The 12,896-nt window shown below is 41.9% G+C and overlaps 1 protein-coding gene across 1 annotated transcript in view; it reads right to left on the reverse strand.

The window, feature by feature from the left end:
* Positions 1-12,696, reverse strand: part of KCNU1 (potassium calcium-activated channel subfamily U member 1) — an 87,463-nt gene extending 74,767 nt beyond the window's left edge. The window contains exons 1-4 of the mRNA XM_082200745.1: positions 12,470-12,696; positions 11,508-11,603; positions 7,427-7,488; positions 3,194-3,284 (exon numbers count right to left, since the gene is read on the reverse strand). Of these exons, the coding sequence (XP_082056871.1) occupies positions 3,194-3,284; positions 7,427-7,488; positions 11,508-11,603; positions 12,470-12,652 (432 nt within the window). The 5' untranslated portion in view covers positions 12,653-12,696. The remainder of the gene's footprint in view (positions 1-3,193; positions 3,285-7,426; positions 7,489-11,507; positions 11,604-12,469) is intronic.
* Positions 12,697-12,896: the final 200 nt, after the last annotated feature.

Consider the following 12,896-nt stretch of genomic DNA (forward strand, 5'->3'; position numbering starts at 1 on the left):
GCTCTGAGAATGGCTGCTGTGTTCTTTTGCTGTGATCATTAAACACTCTTAAACTGGTAAGGGTCTCTAAATGCTTTGTTCTGCTGCTGCTTGTCTAAAGGGGGGGGAGGAAGCCATTCTCCAAAGCCTGACAGGTGGGGTACAAATAATAAAATTCTTATGATGATGATTATTTCCGGCTAGGAATGGGGGAGAAATTGAATCCATTTTCATTTTTCCACCATTTATTTATTTATTTATTTATTTATTTCCATAAAGCTTTTTCCTGATTCAACAAGATAAAGGGGCAGAGGGAGAGAGGGAGAAGAAAGAAAAAAAGAAAGAAAGAAAGAAAGAAAGAAAGAGAAAGAAAGAAAGAAAGAAAAGAAAAGAAAAGAAAAAGGGTTTCCAATTCTCCCCTTGTTATTTATATAAAAAGAATTATTCCAATAGATTTTTATTGTTTATGGTTAATGGCCATCACAATACAATATAAGCACAAATCACACAGCTTCAGAATGAAAGATGTTGCATGCACTGGACCAAGACAAATCTACAATTTCCAGATTTTTTATTTTTTTTTTAAAAAAACATTCCTTCTGGTCAGTATCCTTAGGGTTTGACAGTTGCACTATCCATAAAGGTTGCCCTTTCTTTCTGCTTGAGCAAAAAGTGCCACCCTATAACTGATGCATTTATCAACATCTGCCACCAGCCATTTAATCTAAAAAACATCTGGTTGACCTAAGGTGGTCTGAAAATGGGGAGATAGATTTTGGGAAAGAAAAGAAAAAGCGTTTCTCCCCCTGTAAGTTATATAAAAAGAATTATTCAAAGCATTTGCCCCACGATAACATCAAACTATTCTACTTTCTACAAACCAGTATTATCTCAATCTCCCAGCCCAAATATTGCGTATTCATTTTCTTTTTCACACAAAAAGTCCAGAAGTGGTTCCTCATCTATCGAAAGCTAATTGGAAATTTACGGCATGTTTTACATTAAGGGAGAACCTCTAAAAGATGCTATATTGATTGTATTTAACCCCCTGTAAGCTTTCCAAAATGTACAAAATGTTCCAAATACATGTTGGAGATGTGGAGAACCAGGTGGAACTCTCCTCCACATGTGGTGGGTGTGTAAAAAGATTAAGACCTTTTGGAATGATATATATAGAGAGAGCTCAAAACAATGTTAAATGCATCTTTTCTGAAGAAACCAGAATCATTTTTATTGGACATTCCAGGTCCAGACATTGTAAGGAAGATAAGAAAAGTCTTTCTGTGTGCCACCACTGCCACAAGAATACTTATAGCAAAACATTGGAAGAATGACAAAATTCCCACTAAATCTGAAAGCTAGTAGATCTAAATCTAGCAGCTTTCTAAATTAGTAGCTTTCGTAAATCTAAAGCTAGTAGACTATGCTGAATTAGACAGTCTCTCAGAAAAGATCAAAGATAAGTCTAAACAGGAGTTCATTTCAAACTGGGAACCTCTAAGGAGATATTTAAAGGATAATTGTTGCAATCTGAAATTGGTAGCAGCCTTTGAGTAACCTCTGCAAGTAATATAGGTTAAAAGGGAGAAAACAGATTTATATATGTATGAAAATTATTATTTCATGACTAATATATTGAGGTAATAGGTTTATTAGAGTGGAAAAATTGGGAAAGGATGAGAAGTCAAAATATGAACTAAATATAGTGTAAAGGTAAAGGGACCCCTGGCAGTTAGGTCCAGTCGTGGAAGACTCTGGGGTTGCGGCGCTCATCTCACTTTACTGGCAGAGAGAGCTGGCATACAACTTCTGGGTCATGCAGCCAGCATGACTAAGCTGCTTCTGGCGAACCAGAGCAGTGCACGGAAATGCCGTTTACCTTCCCGCCAGAGTGGTACCTATTTATCTACTTGCACTGCGTGCTTTCAAACTGTCCATTCTTTTGTTGGATTTTCATTTTGACAAAACTGACATATGCAAAATAAGGAAGATATGTCTTTGATGGGGGACGCGGGTGGCACTGTGGGTTAAACCACAGAGCCTAGGACTTGCCGATCTGAAGGTCAGTGGTTCAAATCCCCATGATGGGTTGAGCTCCCGTTGCTCGGTCCCTGTTCTTCCAACCTAGCAGCACCCTGGGTATGGCACGCCAAACTGTAACTTTATGTTGCAGGTTCAGTTTGTTATTTCAGTTAGTGATGTGTGAGGTTCATTGTGGCTTACATTGGGGATTGGCTCAGATATAAGCTGGACTACTTTCCCACCAGGGACGCGGGTGGCACTGTAGGTTAAACCACTGATCCTAGGGCTTGCTGATCAGAAGGTCGGCGGTTTGAATCCCCGCGACGGGGTGAGCTCCCATTGCTCGGTCCTGTTCCTGCCAACCTAGTGGTTTGAAAGCACATCAAAGTGCAAGTAGATAAATAGGTACCGCTCTGGCGGGAAGGTAAACGGCATTTCCGTGCGCTGCTCTGGTTCACCAGAAGTGGCTTCACCAGAAGTGGCTTAGTCATGCTGGCCACATGACCTGGAAGCTGTATGCTGGCTTCCTCAGCCAATAAAGCGAGATAAGCGCCGCAACCCCAGAGTGTGTGTGTGTGTGTGTGTGTGTGTGAGAGAGAGAGAGAGAGAGAGAGAGAAGCCAAAGGGGGTTCCCAATTATACAGAGGCTGGCTTCATTTGCACAGGTTCTTTCACATGAGCTGTGGATGAACTGGGCTCCTGATCACATTGATGAGGTTCTAGGCCAGCTGTCCCTTTGCAGGGCAGCCTGTGTTATTTCTTTCCTCTGGGTGGGATGAGACCAGCAGCACCTCCTGGTCACTGAGAGGCTGCAGCAGAGGCAGCTTGGGTGGGCGACTGCTGGGGAGGCAGACTGCCTGGCCTCCAAGGAGCAGGCTGCAGATGTCACTGCCACCAGAGTGGCAGAAGCAGAATCTGTTGCCCCTGTGGATCTGACCACCTGAGGCAGTCACTTCACCCTGCTTCATGGGTGGGCCAGCCCTGCTGACAGATGTCTCCCATCATGCATTTCATGACGTGACTTTTCACCAGCCACCTGGGGAAAAAAAAGTTTAGCACTTCACCTGCTACTGAGAGTGTTGGGGGAGATATATCTCCTCAGTTTTGCCATATGTTATTCTAACAACTGCACATTCCTTTATGCATGGCCATGACTTTCCCTATTAATTTATAAAAGAAAAATATTTCTTACCCTCAATCCAAAGTAAAAGAGGAAGAATAAATTGAAGAAGAGGTCAACAAAAACTGTCTGGTCTTCAAATGAGAGACAGAACTGTTTAACACTGGAGAAGAGAGGGAAAGTGATTCATTATTGTTTACAGGCCGATATGAATTCCCATGTCAGTGTGGTTTAATGGTTAGATTCTTGGACTGAGACCAGGGAGACCAGAGTTCTATGTAAATAATAATAATAATAATAATAATAATAATAATAATAATAATAATAATAATAATAATAATAATTTATTTATACCCCGCCCATCTGGCTGGGCTTCCCCAGCCACTCTGGGCGGCTTCCAACAAAATATTAAAAGGTTAAAACACATAACCCTGAGCTCATTGGATGAAATTTGGGATAGAAATAAATATTGTGGGACGTGGTTTGTTTGTCTGTTTGTTCCTCTGCTCTCTTTGGATTTGGATGCCACTTCATATACTATCGCCAAACTCAGCATGAGGGTTCCTGAGGTGAAGAGGTGGTAGTATTTGCCAATGTTTGGATTTAGGGCACCATTTTGAAACAAGATGATGGACTGAAACCTGATTTTAGCATGACTTCACCAGCCTTCTGGCGTAGATTCGACCACATCTCAAGATACTGTCACCACAACCAATTCAAGCATTCCAGAGGTGGGGGTGGCAATCTTTGTCAATGATAGGATGCCAGGCAACATTTTGATTCAAGTTGGCAGAACAAAATATGACTTTAGCATGATTTCACCCATTTTTTTTGGGTCATAGGTTCGTCACCATCTGGAGCCAGAACCAGCACTAACACTTATTCTAGGAGTGAAGCTAGCAAAAAAACATGGAAGACTCCTTTTTCTGGGCAAAGGCCATTCAGTGGGAAGCCAGAAACTGAGAAGGGGCACCTCAGAAAGTGCTGTACTCTCCTTCATTGGGAATTTTTTAAACAGAGGCTAGATGTCCACATGGCAGGGACCCCCTAGCTCTGATTTCTACATTGCAGGGGTTGAAATAGATGTGATGGACTACATGGAATTGGCAGAAATGACTGGCAGAATCCGAGATCAGGGAGAAGAGGTGGTGGGAGAAGATTGGAAAAAATTTAAAGACTACTTGCAGAAATACTGTAAAATTAATGAATGTTAAAGAGATGTTGGATTGAAAACAATGCGGTACTGGTAAAAAGATTAACAAGAGTATGTAAATATGGATTGATAATGGTGGAAAATATATATTTATAATAGGTTAAGACGTTGAGTAAGGACAAATGACAGAGGGTAAGAACTTGCTGAATTAAATATCTGAACTGGAATACAAAAAGGGAGGCGTGAGGAGGTCAGGAAACTAGTAAATGAAGTATAAGATATGAAAATATTGATTTCTTTCTTTTTTTCCCTTCTTCTTTATAACTGTTTTCTATTTTGCATTTTTCACGTGTTTTGTTTTTGTATATTTGTAGTTCTTTTTTCTTTTATTAGGGTTATTCCTTGTTTTTACTTTCTTATGTTTAAACTTTGAAACTCTTTATTGTTTGTAAAATTTTAATAAATATTATATTTTTTAAAAAATGAAATAGATGACCCTTGATATCACTTCCAACTATAATTCCATGATTTTATGATATATATTGTAGGGAAATGGAGGGGGAGTGCTGTTTTGCTTTAAGTCAATCCATCTGAAACTGTTAAGTTACTAGGAGACGCGGCAGGTGCCTGAGATAAACTGAAGTTCCTGGCTCTGTATAAAGAGTAAGAAGCTTTCTGTAATTTAGATTAGGTAAGGAGAGAGGTGGATTTTGGGGGTTCATCACAGGAGGAGCTGGAGTTGTTGTTGTTGCTGCTGCTGCTGCTACTGCACTAATTTTAACCAAAGAGGAGGCCAACATGGCCTAGTTCCTTTTCAAATTAATATAAGCCAGGCTATTGAATAGGGCACCACACAGCAGCCAGTGTAGAGTCATGAGCGATTGGAGACATGGGCAATGAATGGTCCTTTGCAAAGCATATGCTTGTAAAGCATAGTAAGGTGTGACATATGCCTGACTCTCTTCCTTCAACCAGTATAGACTGGTGCAAGATTTGTCATTAAAAGCAAATTTGGGTTTAATGAGATATTCAGAACTGGCAGCAACTGAGCAAAACCACCCTCATGCTACATCACCATGCTATGTCCCCTCCCAAATATCAACAAGTTGAATTTCACATTCCATTTGGCACCTTTGACAGTTTCCACATTTTGTGTTTTTGACAAGTGCAGAATGACAGAACGAAATTCCCAAAGCCATTTTGATTTGTGCTTTTCAATATGATGTTGCTGTTTCCAACCCAGAACCCCCCCCCCCACTTTTCAAGATGTAGCCTGTACCCTATATCTTTTAGTGGGACCATATGCTTCAGTTGCAAGTATCTAACAGATACAGTAGCTGTTTTCTCACCATTTATTCCCCAGCTGCTCATGTGGGTCCTCAATTTGGAGTATTAGCGACTTTGATAGAATACCTTGTATTTTAAATTTCTGAATAAAGTGTGGAATATAGTACTTTAATCTGAATGTGAAAGCCGAAACATACACACTGTGCAAACACACCACATAGTGCCACTACTGTCTCCTCTATGTTGGTTACCAGTAGGTTCCAAAGATCAATTCAAAGTACTGAGGTTGTTGCTTTAATTAAAACCCTACATGGCCAAGAACAAGAGTATCACTGTCTACTCACATATGAGCCTGTCTGAGCAAGAGTAACCACCAGCTCAGTGGTTAAACACATGTAAGGAGACTGCTGTTGCAATTAGGTTCTGCTTGCAGGTTCCTCATGGACACCTGATTAGCCATGTGAGAACAGGGTCCTAGACTGGATGAGAATGAGCCAGAGGAGCTCTTCTTCTGTTGTTATGCTTCACATGCAAAAGGCCCAATCCCTGGCATTGGCAAGGGCCATAACTTTGTGGCAGAGCATCTGCTTTGCATAATAATAATAATAATAATAATAATAATAATAATAATAATAATTTTTATTATTTATACCCTGCCCTCCCCAGCCAAGACCGGGCTCAGGGCGGCTAACAACCAATAAAAAACAAGTTGATTGAAATGCAGCTTAAAAAAACAAGATTAAAATACAACATTAAAACATTAAAATGCAGCCTCATCACAGGAGGAGAAAGGAAAAAGAAAGAGGGGGAGGGGATCAAATTAGCTCCAAGCCAAAGGCCAGGCGGAACAACTCTGTCTTACAGGCCCTGAGGAAAGAAATCAGATCCTGCAGGGCCCTGGTCTCATGAGACAGAGCGTTCCATCAGACCGGAGCCAGAGTTGAAAAGGCCCTGTCTCTGGTTGAAGCCAATCTAACTTCCTTAGGGCCCGGGACCACAAGGGTGTTGTTATTTATGGACCTTGAGGTTCTCCATGGGGCATACCAGGAGAGGCGGTCCTGTAGGTACGAGGGTCCTAGGCCGTGAAGGGCTTTAAAGGTCAAAACCATGCATGCAGTAGACCCTTGGTTTAGTCCCTGGCATCTCCAGGTAGGACCAGGAGAGATCCAGCCATTGTGGACAAGACTTAGCTAGATGGTCTAATGGTCTGGCTCAGAAACATAGGGAGCTGCCTTGTACCATTTCTGGACAGGGCTGGGAAAGACTCGTCTGAAACACTGGAAAACTGGCTGCCAACCATTGTCTGAACTATAGCAATCCAGGTGTGCCAATGGTTCTGACTGGTATAAGGAGCTTCCTATGAGGGCTGAGGTCAGTCTGACTCCTGCTGCAGGTTCCTCTAATATCAGAAATATGACAAATAGTTGGGGGGAGAAGGCATTTTCTGTGTCCCCAAGGGAAGACCACCTGGCTCCATGTTTTGCTCACTTTTCAACCTCTGCTCACCGCAAAGATAGATATTTGGGGGCATTTTGCCTCCAAATATAATTCTAGTGAGCATTTCTTGGAGTGCTCCTTCCCAATATAATTTGTGCATTTGATTTTTAATGTGATTGATGAATTACTGAGAGTTTCAATATGAATTTTAATATTGTCTTATTATTATTATTATTTTATTTTTATTATGTTATATTTTATATTTTATTATTATTATCCTTCCCTGTTGCTTGTGTTATTTGCCATCTTGGTGATTTCAGGAGAAAAGAGGATACAAATATTTTGAATAGCTATATCACTTGATTTTTTTTTTTAAAAAGCAACAAATTAAAAATACACTTTAGGATAGATTTCTGAATTATAATTACCTCTGACAGTTGATGAAGTAAATGATGAGTGATCCAATGCTAAACAGGAACACCAGTATGACCTAAAACAGTGATAACTGATATGAAAATCCAGCTGATTCTAAATCATGCCATTCAAATATCAAGATGCGAAACCATTTTACTATCTTCTTGAAACAAGGATGGGGACTCTGTAGCCCTTCAGATTCACTTGGACTCTAACTCCCATTATCCCTGGGTGTTGCCTATGCTAGCTGTGGCTGGTGAAAAATAAGTGCAACAATAACTGGAGGGCACAAGTTCCCCATCCTTTCCTTTAAACTTCACTAAAATGTTGGGTGGATGTACACCTTATGGCTTTCATGTGTAGATTACTAGACACTTTATTTTGTGACGATACACCGTCTCTTTCCAAGCATATGTTCATCACACAGTTCGTACTATGCAGGAACAGGACAAATGGATTAATCTGTATCAAGCACTGTTTGTTTATATATATATATATATATATATATATATGCTTTCGTAGATTTTCACGGGTATAGGAATGCAGGTTTTGGTGTCTTCGGGTGTCTTCCCGTGTAAGAGTCGGGGTGTCTGTGCGACGTTTCGACGAGGTCTCACTCGTCATCTTCAGGCTGGTGCTTTCGGCTTCTTGTTACTGGAACAGAGCTCTGTTCCAGTAACAAGAAGCCGAAAGCACCAGCCTGAAGATGACGAGTGAGACCTCGTCGAAACGTCGCACAGACACCCCGACTCTTACACGGGAAGACACCCGAAGACACCAAAACCTGCATATATATATATATATATATATATATATATATGCTTTCGTAGATTTTCACGGGTACAGGAATGCAGGCCTTGGCGTCTTCGGGTGTCTTCCCGTGTAAGAGTCGGGGTGTCTGGGCGACGTTTCGTGGTATTCAGAATATCACTCATGAAATCACTCAAGATATCCCTCAAGTAATTAAGGAACAAAAGAAGAAAAGACACACTAATCTAGGAACTTCCTCTCTGCCCAGAACGTTGGAGGCTATACACCACACCCCTCAACAGTATTTATAGAAACTCAAACACCAGATTCTGCTCTGTTCCAGTAACAAGAAGCCGAAAGCACCAGCCTGAAGATGACGAGTGAGACCTCGTCGAAACGTCGCCCAGACACCCCGACTCTTACACGGGAAGACACCCGAAGACGCCAAGGCCTGCATGCATATATATATATATATATATATATATATATATATATATATATATCAGCACATGAAATTAAACATGTCCAGGAATGTACACAGATGTCACAACATAAATTATTATTATTTGCAACCATCATCAGAAAAAAATCTTAGGGTAACATAAAGCAACCCTCAATTTTACACACTGCATTCAATTTTTACACACATAGAATAATAGAATTGTAGAATTGGAAGGGACACCGAGGGCCATCTAGTCCAACCCCATGAAATGCAGGAATCTCAACACATGGTCCCCCATCCAGTTTGAAACCATAGCAGACCCTACTTAGCTTGGCAAATGTGCTAGCAGTTTCATTGCCACACTTTATATGAATTTGGGATTTGCAACTTCCCCTGGTTCCATTTTTTTTTAAAAAAACTGTTTCTCTGTTTCACTTTGCCCTGCTCTCCACGCCTCCTGAATCTTGGTTTTAAAACTATAATTTCTAAAACTAATTCAGGAATTGTAGCATGTCCAGGTTGCACATGTTTGCATTCATAAAACTCTGGGGAGGGGAAGGTTGATGTGATTGCATGACTGCAATTGAAGTTGGAAGTGGTGCACTAATCACTGACTCTGTCCAGAATATGAGGCATCTACTAGGACGGAAAAACTGGTGTGAATGCTCTGGTACACTCGGATCTTAAAATGCTATTACTCAGAATACAAGCCAATTCCACTGAAATCAATGGAGCTTACCTCCAAGCAAATGCTATTTAAGATCAGAAGTGGTCGGCTTCAATCCAAAGAACATTTAGTTGGAAGTAAAATCTATGAGGCTTAGGACTGGAATGTAAGTTTGTGATCTTTTGGGAGGGCGCAATCTGTCCATATATTGCAGTACATTGTCGTTATAGGCCTTGAACTCTTGACAACAGAGATTTTGGTGGAGCATGCTGGGCTTAGGGTCTGCATTCGAGCTTCCATATCATGTAATGCTGACCTCAAAGCAGAGGAAGTCAAATATTGCTTGGCTTGGAAATAAGCTGAGCTATTTTTTAGGGTTTGGTGCGAAAGTAAAGGTAAACGTAAAGGGACCCCTGACCATTAGGTCCAGTCGCAGATGACTCTGGGGTTGCGGCGCTCATCTCGCTTTACTGGCCGAGGGAGCCAGCGTACAGCTTCGGGGTCATGTGGCCAGCATGACTAAGCCACTTCTGGCAAACCACAGCAGTGCATGGAAACGCCATTCACCTTCCCGCCAGAGCGGTACCTATTTATCTAGTTGCATTTTGATGTGCTTTCAAACCACTAGGTTGGCAGGAACAGGACCGAGCAACGGGAGCTCACCCCGTCGCGGGGATTCAAACTGCCGACCTTCTGATCAGCAAGCCCTAGGCTCAGTGGTTTAACCCACAGTGCCACCCACATCCCTGGTGGGAAAGTAGCCCAGCTTATATCTGAGCCAATCCCCAATGTAAGCCACAATGAACCTCACGCATCACTAACTGAAATAACAAACTGAACCTGCAACATAAAGTTACTGTGTGGAGTGCTATACCCAGGGTTGATGTTTTTGAGCTATTTTTATGGAAAATCAGCAAAAACAACACAGCCAACATGGGTTGCCATATGTCTGGATTTTCCCAGACATTTTGATGAATTCCGCCTGGACACTGCTTCCGACTGCAGTATTCTGGGTAGGGTTTTTGTTAGGACATTTCCGTTCCACCTTAAAAGGGAGCAGGCTGTGAGTCACAGAGTCTGCGTATTTCCTGTTCACAGGATGTTTATGTTTCCTATTGCTTTCGTTTCTCTCTCTCTGCTGGAGACACTGACGCAGGCAGGCATGTCTTTCTTTGTTCTACGTCCATTGAATAAAACTTGTAAATAATGCTCTCCTGAGTGCAACTTTTGGCTGTACATTATCTGCTGATAAAGAGTGTGCATCGGCTCTAGAATGTTCTGGAGCTCATGTCGCTAATTTTTTCTCCTAACGTTCTTTTTTTTGTACTTTGGAAAACCTTGAGATTTTATTGAATCCGCCAGTACCTTCTGATTTTGCATGAGTGGTGTTGTTTTGTGGTGCCTGAACGCAAGGAATGTGTATGGGGGTGGTTATCATCTTGCAGCCCTGCCTCCTCTCCTCCTGCAGTATCATGTGTGATTATTTGTAATACTTCTTCATGTCCCTCCTCCTCAAGAGGTCCAGAGGGTGGCAGCATGAGAACGGGGCCTTCTCTGCAGTGGCTCCCCATCTGTGGAATGCTCTTCAGAGGGAAGCTCACCTGGCCCCTTCATTATACACCTTTAGGCGCCAGGCAAAAACATTCCTTTTTAACCAGGCCTTTGGTTGATTTGATTGACATCCTATGCCCTTTTAAAATGTGTTTTTTTGTGGGGGGAGCTATTGGGTTGTTGTTCTTATTTTTATTATGTAGTTTGTGGTTTTATAGCTTGATTTTATTATGTGAACCGCCTTGAGAACCCCGGGTATAGGGTGGTATATAAATTCAATTAATAATAATAATAATAATACAGTGGTACCTCGCAAGACGAATGCCTCGCAAGACGAAAAACGCGCAAGACGAAAGAGTTTCCCGTTTTTTGAGTCGTTCCGCAAGACGAATTTCCCTATGGGCTTGCTTCGCAAGACGAAACGTCTTGCGAGTTCTTGCGAATTTGTTTCCTTTTTCTTAAAGCCCCTAAGCCGCTAAGCCGTTAATAGCCACTAAGCCGCTAAGCTGTTAATAGCAGCTAAGCCGCTAAAAGCCGCTAAGCCGCTAATAGCTGTGCTTCGCAAGACGAAAAAACCGCAAGACGAAGAGATTCGCGGAACGGATTAATTTCGTCTTGCGAGGCACCACTATAATAATAATAATACTTCCCTTCCCAATGCATATATATTAATTAAACAACTCACCAGTATACGTCCCACAACAGTCTGAGCAGAGATCATCCTGACCACCCAAACCTGAAAGTGTCTCTTCCATAGATTTAACCTAGGCATCCTTTGAGTCTGTTAAGGGGGAAAGAAAGGAGCTGAGTCCTTGAAATGGGCCACAATCCACATTGCTGTGCTACAGGCAAGCAGGGTGCTTTCATCTCTCAGATTATTGCTGTATGCCCCCTGCTACTTCTCCACATCCCCACTTCTCCACCCAAGTGAGATCTGCACAGCTGTCTCTGTAAAAGCATGAGAACACTGCCCGGGTGTTTAAATAGGGACAGAATCTTTTGAAGAAACTGGGAGGGGGGGGGAAACTAAGCACACACCTGCCCATTTTGATCCTGCTGTTGAGCAAGGCATATCTCTTATTGGAGCGCCAAGCCCGAATATTAAATAACAGACACAGGTGTAAAATGGGGTGAGAGAAGTGTGGTTTCTGGAAATATTGGAAACCCCTCAGCGTGTTGGCGTGTTAACAATAAAAACAAATAGAGAAAAATTACTCAAATCCCACTAACACCCCCCAATTCTTTAAAAACATACAACGAACAACTGGATAGCAATCATGAGCAGCAGAACTAGATAATTCACAGCCAGCCCCAGCTTTCACTTTCTTCAATTTGTTTACATTTTTCTTAGCCTTTTAGGATATATTTCCCAAGGTCATGCTCGTGAGCTGTTTACTGTTGCACATGGATGTTGTTGTACGTTGTCAGAACATCACACAAGATAAATTGAAAGGTATATTTGAGTACAATCGCACCAATATTTTATCCCTGATGCGTGGTTGGGGGGCGAGAAAGCAGCCCCCACCCCAAAGAACCAAGATACCTCCCCAAGGATGGCTCTTAGTAACCAGCTGTAACTAGTTCCATCTGCTGTATATTGTCCAGGCATGCAAACCCTCTTTGCTCAGCATCCAATTGTGTGTTTACCTTCAATCCAGTAAATTTAAACAAGGACTTCAATGTGTATTCAACTACTCTGAACATCAAGATGAAGAGGATGCCTCCCACAAAAATGGACAGACAGGCGGACATAAAGGCCAGCTGAACATATTCAGTGCAGTGGCTCCCAATTTCCTCATCCCAGCTTCCACCCGCTTTATGATAATACATATCTCATTCCTGTGCTGTCTCTTCTGCTTTTTTCCTACTGTTCACTTGGGATGTTCTAAGAAATACCCTTCCTTTCTAGAATCTTTGTGATGTCACTGCCAACATATGATGTCATTCATAGAGCGAGCTGTAGACATCAGCTATTGTCAGAGCTGCTACCAGGTCCCAGCTCACATAGGACCACGCCACACAGCGTCCACTTTAAAAGAGTCTTTATTGAGTTACAGGTTTCATTTCCGAACTG

The sequence above is a fragment of the Podarcis vaucheri genome (genome assembly GCF_965113315.1).
Source record: "Podarcis vaucheri genome assembly, chromosome: 15".
NCBI lineage: Eukaryota > Metazoa > Chordata > Lepidosauria > Squamata > Lacertidae > Podarcis > Podarcis vaucheri.